General features: G+C 42.9%; 1 protein-coding gene across 9 annotated transcripts in view; it reads left to right on the top strand.

Moving 5' to 3' along the window:
• nfyc (nuclear transcription factor Y, gamma) overlaps positions 1 to 18,585 on the top strand; it is a 62,275-nt gene extending 43,690 nt beyond the window's left edge. For 6 of the 9 annotated variants that reach the window (XM_084081029.1, XM_084081026.1, XM_084081031.1 and 3 more), the window contains exons 7-11: positions 6,960 to 7,028; positions 10,579 to 10,728; positions 14,383 to 14,487; positions 17,309 to 17,368; positions 18,256 to 18,468. In XM_084081029.1, coding sequence (XP_083937155.1) covers positions 6,960 to 7,028; positions 10,579 to 10,728; positions 14,383 to 14,487; positions 17,309 to 17,368; positions 18,256 to 18,375 — 504 coding nt within the window. In that variant the 3' untranslated portion in view covers positions 18,376 to 18,468. Of the gene's footprint in view, positions 1 to 6,959; positions 7,029 to 10,578; positions 10,729 to 14,382; positions 14,488 to 17,308; positions 17,369 to 18,255 lie in introns of all 9 variants that reach the window. The other 3 variants (XM_084081032.1, XM_084081033.1, XM_084081034.1) reach the window with 3 other exon arrangements.
• Positions 18,586 to 19,504: the final 919 nt, after the last annotated feature.

Below are 19,504 nucleotides of genomic sequence, written 5' to 3'. Positions count from 1 at the left end.
TGCATTAGGCCTACGGACCCCCATTTAATGGCATTTATATCTCTGGGACCCCAATTTATATTGTAAAATCTATGTTAATGTAACTCTGAGAGTGTACAAATGGAACCAAATGGACCCGTTAGGGTCCATTTGGTTCCATTTGTACACTCTCAGAGTTACAGACCCATAAGGGTCCATTTGGTTCCATTTGTACACTCTTAGAGTTACAGACCCATAAGGGTCCATTTGGTTCCTATCTATCATTTAGCTGGGGACCCCCTGGAACTCCCTCAAGGACCCCTGGAGGTCCCCGGACCCCACTTTGAGGACCAATGCCTTACGACGCTCACTTTAAATAGCCCACCACCACGTCCAAACCAAACGTGTTTCTGGTTTAAAACAGTTCGGACAAGAAGTGGGCCTCAGATTTCGATCGATCGGCCTAGTTTTAAAAGAACTGAGCTCATGCTTCCCTCAGTGCATGAGGAGTGAGCAGGCCGCTTCTTATCACCTGACAGGGGGGGAGTTTCCCGGTAGGACGTAGCGCGTGGAAGGAACACGTTATTCCAACCAGTTCCTTTCCCCTCCATCAGGCGCCCTGGCTGACCAGGGGGAGGCGGTATAGAGACCAGGATTACTGCATGTTTTTTTTGTGAGGGTACCTACCCTAGGAGACACGGGGAGAACATGCAAACTCCACACAGAAAGGCCCTTTCGCCAACCCCACCTAGGGTATGGGCACTGATGACACGGAGGAGAGAACACGCCCCACAGCGTCCCCGGCGGGAATCGAATCCAGGACCTTCTAGCTGTGAGGCGACAGCGCTACCGACTGCGCCACCGCAGTGCCCGCAAGCCCTATTTTGTAATCGTTTAGAAAATGTTCAAAAAGAGAAAAAAAAGTCTTGTTGGCGGATCTGAGCGTCACGTTTTCACAGCGTCAACGAGCAGCAGCCTCCATCTTGAACGCAAACCTCCCGTCTCCTCTAATAGCCGTCTTGTCTCACAGCTCACTTCCTGAGTGTTCACTTCCAGATAATAGCCGGATAAGTGATAGACAACAGACGCGTGTTTTGAGGTTAAGGTATGTATGAGAGGCGGAAAAAAGCATTGTAAGGAGATAGGAGATCGTCTATGCTTGTTTAAACCATCTTGCAGTATTGTTATTATTATTGTTATTGCTGGTACAGCGCACAATTAAAAGTCATTGCTCCAGCGTTGGCTCGCAGCTAATTTGCATCCGTTGTCCCTGGTACAGAAAAACAATCACAAAACATAATACACTGACACAAACTTAAGTATTTTAATCAATATGCCAAATATTATAAAAACAAGGCAATCATTGATGGTGACGCATTTGTGCTTACTTAAGCCAAATACTTGAGGCTGGTTTTTAAACCGTGTAAACCTACTACTTTAACCGAGAAAGCAGATTGGCCAAAGGCTGTTATTCGGAACTGTGGTACCCAGTCACAGAGGCTTCAGTCTAGCTATTTATAAAAGTGAGTTACTATAGTACCTTTAGTACAGGAGTACATGGATTGATCGAGGGCTGGGGGGCTTTCAACTGACTGTGGGCAAGGGCCCACCATCCTGACTTAACCCATTAAGACCGGGAACGCATCTGTGTCATTTTAAGATGTCTTTGGCTATTCAAAAATAGCAGATCTACAAGCTCATAGCGCGGCACAGAGTGCCACGCTATGAGCTTGTAGATCTGCTATTTTTTTTTTTTTAAATCATGAAAATGTGTACAAATCTTTGAATGCATATTTTTTTAAGCGAACATTTGTCACTCAAATCTTTGCTTCTGGAATTCTATAAAATGTCTTCTAAATCCTATCAGTTTAAAAAAAAAAAAACTTACGTTGCTATAATATCAGTGGTTCTCAAACTTGTTTCATGTCAAGGACCCCCAAAGTTATATGTATTTGGCTGTGGAACCCCATCTCAACATATGTTGTTCCAGGGACCCCCCAGAAGCAAAGATTTGAGTAAAACTTTTTCGCTTTAAAAAAATGAATATATTCACAGATTTGCAAAAACTTTAAAAATAGCAGATCTACAAGCTCACAGCGCGGCACTCGGTGCCGCGCTGTGAGCTTGTAGAGCTGCTATTTTTTTAATAGCCAAAGTATAAATTAATGGTTAAAGTGGTCATACAGATGCGTTCCCGGTCTTAATGGGTTAAGAATCAACCTGGGGGGACCACTGTGACGGGTGGGTATATCAGGGTTAAGATTAGGGTTTTTTCTTGAGTTGCACAGAGTGTGTCAGACTCTTGGCCATAGTGGAGGACGCGGCGACAGAGTCTCATATCATTTTCTGGCTCCAACCTTGTCCTGTACTTTTTCTTGCGAGAGTAATTCAGCTGGCCATGGAATGACAAAAGTCGTCATCAGAAAACCACAAAAAACGGCTAATAAAAACGACACGTGTCCACCATGTTAAAAAGCCCCTGATCTAGTCTAGGGGGGGCTTTCACGCCTGACTCATATTTGAGGACTCACAGAACATTTTGTGTTATGACTATAAACAAATGGAATATCTCAAAAAAAAGCTTAGAATCTCTTCTTTTTTTCTGAAAAAAAAAGTGAGTTGATAGCATGTTCCGTTCTTTAGCTAGAGGTAGTTGAATACAGCTTGGTCTTCACCAAAAACAGACCTTTTTGTTTAGATTCAGAGTTATGAGGGTTTTAGTAAAAGGACACACTTTAGATGCATAAAATGATTTCAAAAGTGTTTGACATTTATTTTGCCCCTTCATTGACATCAGTCATGTAAACAATACTTGTTTATAAAAAGACATTTAAAAAAAAAATGCTTTCGATTGTACATTTATCACTGTTTCCAAAGTGCAAGCTTATTTCAGCTCATTTCAAACAACATTATTCACTGTAATTTTTTTTTCAAAGTGTTTTTTCCCCCAAATAATAAATAATAATTCAAAGTTCAAAGTGCAACATCAATACATTCATCGAGAGCTTCCTTTTCCAAACTTTTTGCCCACACAAGTCAAAATCTCAAGCCACACCTGTATTCATAGCAGCAAATAGCAGATCTACTAGCTTTTACTGAGCTTTTAGATCAGCTTTTTTTTTTCTTTTATGCCATTTATCATGATTTGTGAAAATAAATAAATAAATAAAAATAAGTCTGTCTGTCTGTCAGTCAGGCTTCAGACTGTGACCCCCCCAAAATAATCATATTTGAACTGGGGACCTCATTTTGTTTGAAAATAGCAGATCTAGGCCTACAAGCCAGCCCTTTGTTTCTCTCTCTCTCTCTCTCTCGTTCCCAACCCGAGATCGCAACCCGCAGGTTGAACACCCTCTTCTAGTGGCCACGTGGGACACATTGTTGCCAGGTTGTGAGAGAGAAATAAGCAACACCAGGTCTATGAAAACAAGCCCAAAACAAACGAGAGATGTGGTTGCCTCGCTATCATTACTTTGAAAAAAATAAAGAAAAACTCAGTCAGTCGCCATGAATCCTCCAAGTGTGTGTAGTTGTCCATGATCGCTATGTTTCTGTGTGTGTGTGTGTGTGTGTGTGTGTGTGTGTGTGTGTGTGTGTGTGTGTGTGTGTGTGTGTGTGTGTGTGTGTGTGTGTGTGTGTGTGTGTGTGTGTGTGTGTGTGTGTGTGTGTGTGTGTGTGTGTGTGTGTGTGTGTGTGTGCGTGCGTGCGTGCGTGCGTGCGTGCGTGCGTGCGTGCGTGCGTGCGTGCGCGTCCACCTCGCTACAGGCTGCTCGCAGCCTCGCGTATACACACGAGTTACGTCTGGAGTTTTATGGATAAATCCGTTCGCCGTGATCGGTGCGGAGCCCAGGGACCCCCTGGCCTGGGACCCCCTGGACTTGTAGGGTGTGTGTGTGTGTGTGTGTGTAGTTGGCCATCGCTGAAAAACAAGTAACCTCGCATCACCAGTCTTTCCTTGGAGGAAAAAACAAAAGGCGACCGTCCATGGAGTTTATTTTTTATATGGACATCCCACCGTTTGCCAACTTTGCCATGATCCCACCGTGTTTCAGAAAACTGCTAAAGGTAGGCTGAGGTTATTTTTCACTGGAGGTGGACCCTCCAGTGGGGGGGTCCCTGGGCGGTTGGAGGTTTTGTGTGTGTGTGTGTGTGTGTGTGTGTGTGTGTGTGTGTGTGTGTGTGTGTGTGTGTGTGTGTGTGTGTGTGTGTGTGTGTGTGTGTGTGTGTGGGGAGGTGCGGATCGTTCGGACCCTCGGACCCCCAGGTGGCCAGGGGGTCCCTGGCCGTGGACTGGGGGTCCCCGCCTGGGGGTTGGAGGTTGTGTGTGTGTGTGTGTGGAGGTTGTGTGTGTGTACGCTCTGAACCAGGGCTATGTGTGTGTGTGTGTGTGTGGGAGGGGGGGTTGCGGTCGGAGCGTGTTGTTTTTTTGGAGAAAAAAGAGGCGACAGGCTTGTGCTTGTGTATCGATCGGGGACCCCCCAGGGGGTCCCTGGCCGTGGACTGGGGGTCCCCGATGACAGGCTTTGGCTTGTGTGTGTGTGTGTGTGTGTGTGTGTGTGTGCACTCAGTGATCATTGAGGGCTGCTGCAGCTAAGCAGGGGGAGAGACGCTGATCGCTCGGAGTCGGATAAACTTTATAAAAACAGATAAAATCTTCGGTGTGATACATATTCGCGGACCCCCTGCTCTTATGCAGATTCAGTGCTTTGTAATAATAGGTTTAGTGGTCTAGATGGATGATATTTTGTGCCTGAGGGGGTAATCTAACGTCCAGTGCGCATTTTTTTTTTTTTTGCTTGCCACGGGTGCTGCTGCCTCACTCAACACAGGCAGCCGCTTGCTGCTCGGATCAGACTTTCAGTTTAATATGACTTTATGTGACTTTAGTGTTTTGAATAACAAGTTTTATATTATCACTTGACCAGATAATGATATTTTACAACTTTTCTGTGGTCTAGATGGATGAAATTTCTTGTCAATGTAGGTAATGACTTAATCTAATGTAAACTACAAAAAAGACCACTTCGCGTAGATCTACGCGATTGGCACGCTGCGGCTTTAAATAGGTTCGCGTAGATCTACGCGATTGGCACTCAATGTGTTAATGGGTTAAGAATCAACCTGGGGGGACCACTGTGACGGGTGGGTATATCAGGGTTAAGATTAGGGTTTTTTCTTGAGTTGCACAGAGTGTGTCAGACTCTTGGCCATAGTGGAGGACGCGACGACAGAGTCTCATATCATTTTCTGGCTCCAACCTTGTCCTGTACTTTTTCTTGCGAGAGTAATTCAGCTGGCCATGGAATGACAAAAGTCGTCATCAGAAAACCACAAAAAACGGCTAATAAAAACGACACGTGTCCACCATGTTAAAAAGCCCCTGATCTAGTCTAGGGGGGGCTTTCACGCCTCTCTGCGTCTTGAGTGAGGGGTGCTGCGTGCAAAAATCCACCATCGTAACCTTGAATCAGCTAGTTTCTCTTTTCGTTCTATTTGCCCCAGAAAATGACTTTTCTCTCTCGTTGTATTATCCCTAGACGATGATTTCTCTCTCTCGTTAAATTAGCCCTAGATGATGATGTTTCCCTCTCTCTCTCTCTCTCTCTGTCTCTGTCTCTCTCTCTCTCTCTCTCTCTCTCTCTCTCTCTCTCTCTCTCTCTCTCTCTCTCTCTCAAGCACACACACGGTGTGTAACCTTGCATCAGCTGATGGCCCTCGGTAACGATGTATGCTAATGTTTGCTAAATTTAAGAGTATCCTTTTAAAGAAAATCTTTTTTTTTTACATTCTTCCCTCGTTGTAGCTGGCGCTACTCGGCAGGAAGTAGTAAGGAGTGTCTCGGGCTGTAATGTACACCTTTTTATGAAGCTTCCCCATGGGAAATTCAGTTTCAGCTTCACCCAGTTGATGGCTGCTCAGAGGGAGGGGGGGGGCAGGACGCAGAGCTGTTATGGGTTAAAGGGATAGTTCACCCATTTTTTTTTTTTTTTTTCCCGCATTCCTGCTTTTGTTTTTGTCACATTCTCTCATGGTTTTACTGTCCTGCACACGTCATTCTCTCATGGTTTTACTGTCCTGCATACGTCATTCTCTCATGGTTTTACTGTCCTGCACACGTCATTCTCTCATGGTTTTACTGTCCTGCATACGTCATTCTCTCATGGTTTTACTGTCCTGCACACGTCATTCTCTCATGGTTTTACTGTCCTGCACACGGCGCTCAGGTGTCATTTATCTTTGGTTTGCTTTGTACGTATATGGTGGTCGCTGCCTCGCGGAAACCTTGTATCTCCGTGAGTGTGTTGCGCAAGTATTGACAATACAGTAGCTAAAACCGTCTGTTTTCACTTAATTGGTTTATATTTTATTGGACATTTTAAATGTTCTCGAAGATGCCTATAAAAGGCAGGCCCAAAGTGGCGGACACCAGGTGGAATGTGGTTAAGACTGGCTTTTATAAATATTTAACCAATTGAAGGTATTAAACCCATTAAGACCTGGAACGCATCTGTGTCACTTTAGATTTCTTTGGCTATTCGAAAATAGCAGATATACAAGCTCATAGCGCGGCACCGAGTGCCACGCTATGAGCTTGTAGATCTGCTATTTTTGAAAAATCTCGGGGGGAAAAAATGTTTTGATTTTTTTTTTTTTTTTCAAAAAAGGATTTAGAAAACTTTTTTTTTTAAGAATCGCCTCAGGTCTTAATGTGTTAACAAGAGCTTATGACAAAATAATAAATACATTGGATCCACTAGGGATCCACCCCCCCCCCCCCCCCCATTTCCTGGGAGAGTAATGGTTTAGGACATACAAGGTTTCTTGCCAGACAGCGACAACAACAACATGCTTTTGTAAATGCTTAACGCTCTAACATTGCTTGCATTCATGTGTTAAGTTATTGCACCTCTCTCTCTCTTTGCTTCTCTCTCTCTCTCTCTCTCTCTCTCTCTCTCTCTCTCTCTCTCTCTCTCTCGGCCGCCCATTCCCTGGGCCCTCAGGTGCTCCAGGGCGCCACCATGCAGCAGCTACAGCAAGTGCAGGTGCAGTCACAGGGCACACCTATCACGGTAAACACAAACGCCAGCATGAGCCAAACACACAGCAGTGGTGGAAAAAAAAAGTACTCAAGTGTTTTACTTAAGTAAAAGTATCAATACTGCAACGTGGAAGTGCTCCGTTACTAGTGAAAGTCTGCTGTTCAAAATGTACTTGAGTAAAAGTACAAAGGTATTGGTGTCAAAATGTACTAAAAGTGCCAAAAGTAAAAGTACTGAAATGTTTGAAAATAGCCTAGGTATAGAATAGGACAAAAGTGGTTAATGTATGTCTTATAATGTAATCATTTATATCTGCAAAGTAACTAGTAACTCAAGTTTTCAGATAATTGTAGTGGACGTAAAAGTACAACATTTGCCTCTGAGATGTAGTGGAGTAGAAGTAAAAGTATTGGAAATTGGAAATGCTCAAGTAAAGTACAAATACCTAAAAAAATATTACTTAAGTACATTACTTGAGTACATGTACTTAGTTACTTTCCACCACTGAACACACAGCAGGGCTGCTGCTGCACCATGCATGCATGTATGTATGCGGCGTTTCCCTCCCTCCCTCCCTCCCTCCTTCCCTCCCTCCCTCCCTCCTTCCTTCCTTGTCATTTCCATATGAAGCTGCAGTGTGGACACTTTGGTAAAAGGCCCGTCAGCACTGATGGATTCATCACAGGTCAACGCAGTCAGGTCAACGCAGTCAGTACACTGTCTGTGCAACGGAATGGTGCAATAACATGTTAACCCATTAAAGGACAACTTTGTTTTTTTTACAACCAAGGTTTATATTTTAGCTTGTAGTTAACTCATTGGCTGCCATTGACGCAGATCTGCGTTCATTTGCGCAAAAGCCCGCACGCTGCCATTGACGCAGATCTGCGTTCTTTCAAAAAAAAAATCATTTTCAAAATAAAAGCTTTTTTTTAATTAGACCCAAAGACCAAGGAGATATGATTTTCCCGAAGATTTAGACTCCCAGACACTTCCTTGTAACTTAAAACTTAAAAATTCTGTATCTCGGCTCCTAAGTACTTTTTTTTTCTCATTGAAAAAGTCTGGCAGTCTACTGTAGGAAAAAAAAAAAAAGATGGCAGCCAATGAGTTAAAGTAAATAAAAGATGAGTGTTAAAACATTTTTTTTACTGCTTTCTATAGTTTTAGCAATTTTCGCGATCTTTTTTACAGTGGGCGGGGGCATTCTGTCCGGTGGCTAAATATGTCTTTTTTTACACAATAACCCCGCGTTTTCTTTATTATTATTTACAGTAGCTCTTCTAGCCCCCAATAACTCACATCTGGCCATCAAAGATCACAGGACCTTTTTTATTGTGTAAAAAAAAAGGCTTATTTAGCCACCGGACAGAATGCCCCCGCCCACTGTAAAAAATTACGCAAAAATTGCTAAAACTATAGAAAGAAAAAAATAACACTCATCTTTTATTTACTTTAATTACAAGCTAAAATATAAACCTTGGTTGTGAAAAAACGAAGTTGTCCTTTAAGACCTGGAACTGTGTCAATTTTAGATTTGAGCTAAAAAGCATTATTTTACACTTTGGGCTATTCAAAAATAGCAGATATACAAGCTCATAGCGCGGCACCGAGTGCCGCGCTACGAGCTTGTAGATCTGCTATTTTTTTGAAAAATCGTGAAAATGTGTGCAAATCTTTGAATATATATATATATATATATATATATATATATATATATATATATATATAGTTATAAAGCGAATATTTTTTAACTCAAATCGTTGCTTCTGGGGGGTCCCTGGAACAAAATATTTTGATGGGGTTCCGCAGCCAAATACATATCATTTTGGGGGTCCTTGACATGAAAAAGATTGAGCACCACTGATATAGAAACATACGTTTTTCAGAAAACTGTTGAGGTTTAGGAGACATGTAGAATCGGCTTCAGGTCTAAAAAGAGACGTGATACGGGGAAAGGGAGGAGGAGCTATCAAGGTTTTACTCACAGAAAGGTTTTGGTTTCAGAGTGACGATGCTTTTTTCATTAGCACAGGGGTTTTCAACTGATTTTCATATCTGATATCTGATATCTGAGATAGAATATCTAATAAAATACAGTGATTTTGTTTGAATATGATGGAATATGATTAAGGATTACTGTGCTTATGGTAAGCTCACATTTCATATCACACACACACACACACACACCATACAGTAAGAACTTATGAAGAACTTAAGAAGAAGTTATTAAGCTGCTGTATATCCGTTCAGCCTGAAGGGCGGCGCTCTCATCTACATCTGGGTCTCCTCAGGTGACCCTCTGCGGGGCGGGGCGGGGCGGGCCACCACAGCCTCAGGTCAGGTCAGGTCAGGTCAGGTCAGGTCAGGTGGCCTTTTTACCGGAGGTCTGAGTCAGAGACGGAGCCCTTGTTGAAACTTGCACTATCATCTCTTGTCATCTATCTACAGTGCCTTGTGTGGTGTGGTCCGCTTCCAAAGAGGGGGGGGGGGGGGGGGGGGGTAGGGGGTTGAGTGGCTGGGTTTTTGGGTTAAACGCTAAATGCCAAACGCAGTTACTGATCTCTTCTTGGTCTCCTATAAGCCTGGTGTCAATCATAAACTCCATGTTGGATACATGTGTGGACTGTCAATCAACGACTAATGTGTCTCTCTCGCTCTCTCTCCCTCTCTCTCCCTCTCTGTCTCTCTGTCTCTCTGTCTCTCTGTCTCTCTCGCTCTCTCGCTGTCTCTGTCTCTCTGTCTCTCTGTCTCTCTGTCTCTCTGTCTCTCTCGCTCTCTCTTGCTCTCTCTCCCTCTCTCTGTCTCTCTGTCTCTCTCCCTCTCTCTGTCTCTCTCCCTCTCTCTGTCTCTCTCCCTCTCTCTGTCTCTCTGTCTCTGTCTCTGTCTCTCTGTCTCTCTGTCTCTCTGTCTCTCTGTCTGTCTCTCTCTGTCTCTGTCTCTCTGTCTCTCTCCCTCTCTCTGTCTATCTGTCTCTCTGTCTCTCTGTCTCTCTGTCTCTCTGTCTCTCTGTCTCTCTGTCTCTCTGTCTCTCTGTCTCTCTCTGTCTCTCTGTCTCTCTGTCTCTCTGTCTCTCTCGCTCTCTGTCTCTCTGTCTCTCTCGCTCTCTCCCTCTCTCTCTGTCTCTCTGTCTCTCTCTCCCTCTCTCTCTCTCTCTGTCTCTCTGTCTCTCTGTCTCTCTGTCTCGCTCTCTCTCCCTCTCTCTGTCTCTCTGTCTCTCTCTCCCTCTCTCTCTCTCTCTCCGTCTCTCTGTCTCTCTGTCTCTCTGTCTCGCTCTCTCTCCCTCTCTCTGTCTCTCTGTCTCTGTCTCTCTGTCTCTCTCGCTCTCTCTCCCCCTCTCTCTGTCTCTCGCTCTCTCTCCCTCTCTCTCTGTCTCTCTCGCTCTCACTCTCTCTCCCCCTCCCTCCCTCCCTCCCCCTCTCTCTCTCTCTCTCTCTCTCTCTCTCTCTCTCTCTCTCTCTCTCTCTCTCTCTCTCTCTCTCTCTCTCTCTCTCTCTCTCTCTCTCTCTCTCTCTCTCTCTCTCTCTCTCTCTCTCCCCCCCTCCCTCTCTCCCTCCATCTCTCTCTCTCTCTCTCACAGAGTGCTCCGGTGGCCATGCAGGTGGGTGAGGGTCAGCAGGTGCAGATCGTCCAGGCGGGTCAGGGCCAGACGGTTCAGGCGGGTCAGGGTCAGACCATGCAGGTCATGCAGCAGATCATCACCAACACCGGAGAGATCCAACAGATCCCCGTAAGAAAGCCCACACCACCACGGACACGGATATGTGGGGGGGGGGTGTCTTTTAACACAACGGGTGCCAGCGTTTTATTAAAACAGATGACACTGAGTGCCAGTAGATCTCACCGTTGTAACGCTGTGCTGTCTATAGCTGTGGTCACCCACGGCGAGCACCCGCACGCAAACAATGGATGCGTGCACAACGATGGATGGTCCTGGCTAACGCCTGGAGAACAATGACATCTCTCACGCGAGTCGCCATTACGGAGTAATCGCCCATCGAAAATGACTCGTTTTCAGAGAGAGGTTTTTTATCAGAGACGGAGGTTTTTATCAAGGAGTTAGAACGGGAGTGGACGGGGAGGCATGTTTTTTGGCACGGTGATCCAGCTGTCCCTTCCTTCTCAGAGTCACCGTTGGGTGATTCCAGAGCTGCGCTAGCCCCTCCCCTTGTGGAGAAAAAACTAAAAGACTGATAACACATTTTTTTACCGTGTGCGGCACTTACCGGTAACTCAATTTCTGCCAATCACGCATAAATGCGATCTATTAAATAGCGCACTTGGCCGCCAAGATCGCATAAATGCGTTCTATTGAACTTTTTTTTTCAATTTGACCCAAAGACCAAGGAGATATGATTTTTTGAAGATCTGGACTCCTATCCACTTCCTTGTTAACTGAAAACTTAAAAATTCTGTATCTCGGCTCCTGAGTACTTTTTTAATTTCAATGAAAAATCTCTGGCAGACAACAGCAAAAAATCTGAAATAATTAGGGCAGGCTAAGTGTTAAGCGCTACTCTCTGAAAACACGTTTTTTTTACCGTGTTTGGCACCCGATGTGTTAAAGGGGCATAAAACCCTCCACTTCAGGTTAAAAACATGTCAGGGTGCATATATATATATATATATATATATAGTCACACCCCATGGAGACTTGAATTCATGGATATATTTTTGTTTTTTGTCACATTCCTAAGCCAATAATTGGATGACCGGCAGCGGTCTTTTTTTTTTGCTATCTCTGTGACCCCCAACCTATGCTGTAAAATTCACTTATTAAAGTGTTTTATCTAAGAGAACAGGATCTGGACGTTGCTGTAACAGGAGTTGACGTCAGCGCTGCAGAGATCTGTCGTCCACTTTTCTAAATCTGTGCAGCCTCAACACATCGGGCGCCAGCATTTTATGATAACCGATTACGTTCGGTGTCGAAATCTCCCCGTTGAGCTGCGCAGCGCTGTTTAAGCTGTAGACTCCACGACGTGCATTCCATGAGAAAATTAGCCGATGGTCCTGGCTAACGCCTGGAACGATAACATCGCTCACGCGAGTAACAATGGCGGCGCGATCGTGCATACAAAATGAGTCGTTTTCCCCCAGCGTAAAAAGAGCGGAAGCGGATGTGCGTCATGTTTTTTGACACGATGATGCATCTGGCCCATCCTTGTCAGATTCACTGTGGGTGATCCCAAAGCTGCTCCAGCCCCTCCCGTATGGGGAAAAAACGAAAAGAAAAAAAAAAGACACCAAACGCGGTTCGGACCGTGTTTGGCACCAGAGCGCTACTATGTGAAAACACGGTCCAGATCGTGATCGGCACCCGATGTGTTAAATGGCATCATTTCATCTTTATATGACAGTCTGACCATCTCTATCCTGTCCTGTGGTCTTTGATGGCCAGAGAGAAAAAAATACATATTTAGTCGCCTGCCTGAATGCCCCCGCCCACTGTAAAAGAGATTGCAAAAATTGCTAAAACTATAGGAAGCAGTGTGTGTGTGTGTGTGTGTGTGTGTGTGTGTGTGTGTGTGTGTGTGTGTGTGTGTGTGTGTGTGTGTGTGTGTGTGTGTGTGTGTGTGTGTGTGTGTGTGTGTGTGTGTGTGTGTGTGTGTGTATGTATGTATGTATATATATATACTTATATATATATATATATATATATATATATATATATATATATATATATATATATATACTTATATACTTTTGTATAGCACCTGACGAAGCTCACGGCGAAACGCGTCGTGCTAATAAAATACTCATGCAATAGTAAGTTGTCCATCTCTGTTCCCTGGAGTGTGCAGTCCCTTCTTTGAAGGTTCATCCCTTTTTATATGATATATATATATATATATATATATTTGCACAAGTGTTCGAGATTCTTTTTTAAAAATAGCCGATCTACAAGCTCATAGCGCGTCTGAGCTTGTAGATCTGTCATTTTTGAATAGCCAACAGTATAAAGTGTTAAAGTTAAAGTGGTGACACTAGATTCTTTCCCTGTTTGACTGGGGTCTAAACAGTCTTGCATTGTCTGTGTGCGTGCCTTAACGACCAAGTGAAGATCTATAATAAGTACGGTGAAATGATGAAGAGAATAAGGACGGGAAATGCCACTTGAGATGAAAGGCAAGCAGGGAGAGAACAGCTTTGCTTTGTCACCGACATTGTTTTGACCTTGTGTGAGACGTTCCCACTAAAACGTGTTTGTCTTCAACTCAACTCATTCTATATGGTTGACTGTTTGTGGGGTAATCATCAAACAGCTGTTTTTTTAAGATGGTTAACCGCTCTCTCTCTCTCTCTCAGACGTAATGAGTGAATGATTTGCCACAACGGTCAGGTCCGGTCAGTCAGTCACCCGGAACCGTTGGTGGGGAGAAAGTACTCAAATTCTTTACTTAACCCATTGAGACCTGAAGCCGATTCTACATGTCTCCTAAATCTTAACAGTATTCTGAAAAACGTATGTTTCTATATCAGTGGTGCTCAAACTTTTTCATGTCAAGGACCCCTAAAATTATATGTATTTGGCCGCGGACCCCCATCAAAATATTTTGTTCCAGGGACCCCCCAGACGCAAAGATTGGAGTTAAAAATGTTCGCTTTAGAAATATATATATTCAGAAGATTTGCACACATTTTCACGATTTTTCAAAAATAGCAGATCTACAAGCTCGTAGCGCGGCACTCGGTGCCGCGCTATGAGCTTGTAGATCTGCTATTTTTGAATAGCCCAAAGGGTAAAATAATGCTTTTTAGCTCAAGTCTAAAAATGACACAGTTCCAGGTCTTGTAAAAGTACCAATACTACAATATAGAAATACTTTGTTACAAGTAAAAGTCCAGAATAAATAATGTAGTGAGTAAAAGTACAAAGGTGTTGGCATCAAAATGTACTTAAAGTACCAAAAGTAAAAGTACTAAAATATTTTAAAATAGCAGATCTACAAGCTCACAACGCGAGCTAGTAGATCGGCTATTTTCAAATAGCCTATGTATAAAATAGGACTGAAGTGGTTAATGTATGTTTCATGATATCATGATTTTATATCTGAAAAGTAACTAGTAACTAAAGTTTTCAAATAATTGTAGCGGAGTAAAAGTACAACATTTGCCTCTGAGATGGTAGTGGAGTAGAAGTAAAAGTATTGGAAATTGGAAAATACTCAAGTAAAGTACAAAATACCTCAAAATTGTACTTAAGTACAGTACTTAAGTAAATGTACTTAGTTACTTTCCACCACTGCCCCGGAACAGTGAAATGGCCGTTTGACCTCTGTTGGTGTTTCTCTACCAAATGACCTTTTTTTTTTTTAATATTTATTTATTTATGCGCTTAAAGCAATGGTGTGTGTCTCCCCCGTGTGGTGGCTGTGTGCAGGTGCAGCTGAACACGGGCCAGCTACAGTACATTCGTCTGGCCCAGCCCGTCTCTGGAACGCAGGTGGTCCAAGGACAGATCCAGACGCTCGCCAACACCCAGCAGGTATGGAAGCTCCGCCGGGGTAATCTGTCCTGCTGGTCACAAGGTGGAAACCTTGTAATGTCCAAGAACGGGTTACTTTTCAGGAAATAAGGGGGAAAAAAATAACCTGTGTTCCTATGGATCCATATGTAGTTATTTAGGCACAACCTCTTGTTAATACTTTTCATTGTTTGAATATTTATAAAATCCACACACAGACTTAACCACTTTTTTTTAAACGTTTTTTTGAAATAATAGATTATTATATAATAAAGCACACATTAACCACTTTAGCCCAATTTTATACATAGGCTATTTGAAAATAGCAGATCTACAAGCTCACAATGCGTCGCGATGCGACGCATTGTGAGCTTGTAGATCTGCTATTTTCAAACGTATGTTTTGATGCCAAATACTTTTGTACTTTCACTCAAGTAACATTTTGAACACAGGCCTTTTACTTGTAACAGAGTACTTTTATATTATATATATGGTATTGCTACTTTTGAGTGAAATATCGGAGTACTTCTTCCACCACTGGGAATAACACAGATTAAAGGCGTGGGTTGTTGTTGGGAGATAGAATGAAGATCAATATGTTTTATTGCTCCATATTGAATATTTTATCTTGCACATCAAATAGTGTGTATGAACATTGTGTCATATTGTACAGCTTGAAGTATTGCCCAGCTTTAGTCCGTAATAATAAGTACCCAGACAAACCCGTCTGCCTTAACCCATTGAGACCTGAAGCCGATTCTACATGTCTCCTAAATCCCAACAGTATTCTTAAAAACGTATGTTTCTATATCAGTGGTGCTCAATCTTTTTCATGTCAAGGACCCCCAAAATTATATGTATTTGGCCGCGGACCCCCATTAAAATATTTTGTTCCAGGGACCCCCCAGAAGCAAAGATTTGAGTTAAAAATGATCGCTTTAAAAATGTATATATTCAAAGATTTGCACACATTTTCACGATTTTTCAAAAATAGCAGATCTACAAGCTCGTAGCGCGGCACTCGGTGCCGCGCTATGAGCTTGTATATCTGCTATTTTTGAATAGCCCAAAGTGTAAAATAATGCTTTTTAGCTCAAATCTAAAAAATGACAAAGTTCCAGGTCTTAATGGGTTAACTGTGTCGACTGACTTATTACACAGAACAGCTGACAGAACTTCTTTGATAGATTTAAATATCTGCATGAATGAATGAATGATTTATTTCCGTGTCCGGCTGCCTTTTTCACAGCCCGTCTCTTTCGGGATTATTCAGACACATTAAACTTTTTTTTTTCCAGTGCCAACATGGTGACACAAAAAAATAAAATAAATAGATAAACAATAAATAATAATAAACAAAATAAATAAGCACCACACTGTATATACATAACTCTGAACAGAAGGACAAATTAATATTCTAATTCTCAAACTAGAGAGTGGAGGGCGAGAGAGAGAGAGAGAGAGAGAGAGAGAAAAGAACAGAACACCGAGAGAATGAACAGAAGACAGACTTGAATGTTTAGCTTAGACCAGGGGTGGGCAACTTTGATGATGGTGAGGGCCACTATATTTCCACACTCACTCTAGAGGGCCACATTGCATATATACTGTTGGGCAGACACCGTATTTTACGTACATTTTTCGTAAATGAATGCCGTACTTCTATGTCACACAAAAGTAGCAAAAATAGCCGATTTACAAGCTCAAAACGCGTCGCGCTGCGACGCGTTTTGAGCTTGTAGATCTGCTATTTTTGCTATTTTTGAATTGGAATCCTGATATATTTTTTTGCTATTTTTTAAATGGAATCCTGAAAAGTTACATTTTTATTTAATTTCAAATGCATTTAGTTATACTTATGTTAACTTTATGAAGTTAAATACAAATACATTGGACATTAAAAACACAATAGAATTTTTAAGCTACTAATATAGACTGAAGTAATTAAAGCGGGTCATGTTTGCATGTTTGGAATTGTAACAGCTGAAATCAATAATATATCAGTATTCCGATATTAACCTGCGGGCCGCATTAAGTGAAGGTGGGGGCCGCATGTGGCCCCCGGGCCGCCAGTTGCCCATGTATGGCTTAGACAATACTGTGAACTCAAATATTGCATTTTTAATACAAAAGAACTCGAAGGTTTAGGGGGGTGAGAACAAGTTGGTGCAAGTCAGGAATGTGCTTGAATTTGAATTAAAGTGCTACCAAATACTTGGTATTACCAATGAGTCTGTGTCTGGGTAGTTCATATAGATATACAAAACATCAGCATTGGTGTGAATAATATCAGAAAAGAATGAATTTGATTGTGCTTTGATTAATACCTGTGCTGTGAATGATCCATGTTGCTGTTTGTTGCACTTGGACTAGAGCAGTGGTTCTCAATCCTTTTTCACGTCAAGGACCCCCCCATAATGATACGTATTTGTCCGCAGACCCCCCCATCTCAAAATATTTTGTTCCAGGGACCCCCCCCCAGAAGCAAAGATTTCAGTTACAAATGTTCGCTTTAAAAAATAATATATATTCAAAGGTTTGCGGAGATTTTCAAGATTTTTCAAAAATAGCAGATCTGCAAGCTCATAGCGCGGCACTCGGTGCCGCGCTATGAGCTTGTAGATCTGCTATTTTTGAATAGCCAAAGGATAAAAGTTTAAAGCGGTTAAAATTAATGTGACGCTATATTAACACATTTTGCTGGGGACCCCCCCCCCCCCCCCCCCAAGGACCCCTGGGGGTCCCCGGACCCCCACTTTGAGAACCAATGCACTAGAGATGAAATAATCAGTGTGTTGTAGCACCTGGACTAGAGATGAATTTAATTGTGACTCGTGTTCAGATCACACAGGCGGACGTGCAGCAAGGACAACAGCAGTTCCAGCAGTTCAGTGACGGACAGGTAACAATTATAAGAATAATAATAATAATACACTTCATTCACACTTCCAGGGTTCCCACGGTCATGAAATTCCTGGAAATATTTTGAAATTAGAAAAAACTGGAAAAGGTTTGGAATTAATCAAATGTTTTGGAAAATGTTCAAAACTGTTAGTTTTCAGGATTCAAATTCTAAAATGGCAAAAGTAGCAGATCTACAAGCTCGAAACGCGTCGCTTCGCGCCGCGTTTCGAGCTTGTAGATCTGCTACTTTTGATGCTTTCAGTGTGACACTGTAGATGAGAGGTTTCTCCCCGACAGCAACGAAATACATTGTTTTTGTCAAACATTACGTGAAAGACAGGTAAAATGTGGTAAAATGCAGTGCTACTTGATACGTTGTTAGCTTGTAGATCTGTTCTTTTTGTGTCACGTGACGCCTTCGCTCGAGTCCGTCTTGGGGCCATTGATGGCACACTGTTTAAGAGTCTCATTATTTGCACTGTATGATTTCTATAGTCCTGGAAATGAGGTAAAATACTTTGGAAAAGTTATGGAAAAGTTTTGAAAATTCATTGTTAAAAATGTGTGGGAACCCTGCACTTCATTTTGTTTATTTTATTTTCATCATTTTTTTGGGGGGGGGGGGGCTTTGTCTTGCATTCCTGGTAGGCTTTAGCCTAATTTACAACAGATCTGCAAGCTCACAAATCTGTTCTTTTAGGCAAGTAGACGGCGCCCTTACACCATGGAATTTAAATGACGCTTTTGTCGTGACCAAATTCAGAGGCGTAACCTCCTGTGTGTGTGTGTGTGTGTGTGTGTGTGTGTGTGTGTGTGTGTGTGTGTGTGTGTGTGTGTGTGTGTGTGTGTGTGTGTGTGTGTGTGTGCGTGTGTTCGTTTCCACAGCAGTTGTATCAGATCCAGCAGGTGACGATGCCGGCGGGACAGGAGCTGACCCAGCCCATGTTCATCCAGTCCACCAATCAGACGGCCGACGGCCAAGTGACGCAGGTCAGCGGCGACTGAGCTCCGCCCCCTTTGGAAACCCCCTTCCTCCACCCCACAGATACACACACACACACACACACACACACACACACACACACACACACACACACACACACACACACACACACACACACCAGCCCACTTACCGTGACACACCACCACCAACACAACAGTGAATCATCTAAAACAGTGGTTTTCAACCAGTGGTCCAGGGACCACCAGTGGGGTCCTTGAGGGGGTTCCAGGGGGTCCCCAGACAAATGAATAGTTAGGAACCAAATTGAACCTTTGTGTGTCTGTAACTCTGAGAGTGTACAAATGGAACCAAATGGACCCTAACGGGTCCATTTGGTTCCATTTGTACACTCTCAGAGTTACATGAACACTGATTATGATACTGCTGTGTAGATTGGGACTCCCAAGGAAATCAAAATGGTTGAGTCCCCTGGCATATCTTTTCAAACGGGGGTCCCTGGGCTAATATGTGTCAATTTGGGGGTCCTTGACGCAAGAAAAAAGGTTGAAAACCACTGATCTAAAACACTAGAGGACTGCATCTTTTCAGAATGTTTTTTTTTTGTTGCTGGGGTCAGAATCAATACAACACTCTGGTCAAGAAGAACCAAAGGGACAACTTGGAGAAAAAAAAACACCTCCCCAAATACCCAACTTTAACGCTACTACGTTCACATGATGTTAAACCTGAACACACAGAGACCACCTTCCTTCCTTCCTTCCTCTCTTCAAAACGTCCTCCTTCCTCCTGGGACTCGGAACAGAAACCTGAGATTCAACCTCCCACCTCCCTCTCTCTCTCTCTCTCTGCTCTTAGCTCTCTTTTTTGGGGCTCTTTTTTGACTACGAAAGGTTTAACCCAGAAGCTTCCATATAAACCTGAACCTTTATCCCCAGAACGTGTGAAGTTCTGTGACGTTTTTTTGTTTGTGTTTATAACCAGAACCCCCCCTTGAAGAGGGAGGTACAGTACATCATAAAAAAACGTGAGCTTGTTCATCTGCTGTTTTTGCTTTTTTTTTTTTTTTTTTAATAAAATAAATTGGAAGGATATTATCTGAAGCAGAGTCATAGCGTATGGAAACAAAATCCAGAATCGGTGAAATAAGTTTGACTGCATGACGGAGGTTCA

Source organism: Gymnoscopelus microlampas (assembly GCF_963454915.1).
Source record: "Gymnoscopelus microlampas genome assembly, chromosome: 15".
Taxonomy (NCBI): domain Eukaryota; kingdom Metazoa; phylum Chordata; class Actinopteri; order Myctophiformes; family Myctophidae; genus Gymnoscopelus; species Gymnoscopelus microlampas.
The sequence above is the reverse complement of the archived record's forward strand: the minus strand, read 5'-3'. Positions and strand labels throughout refer to the sequence as shown.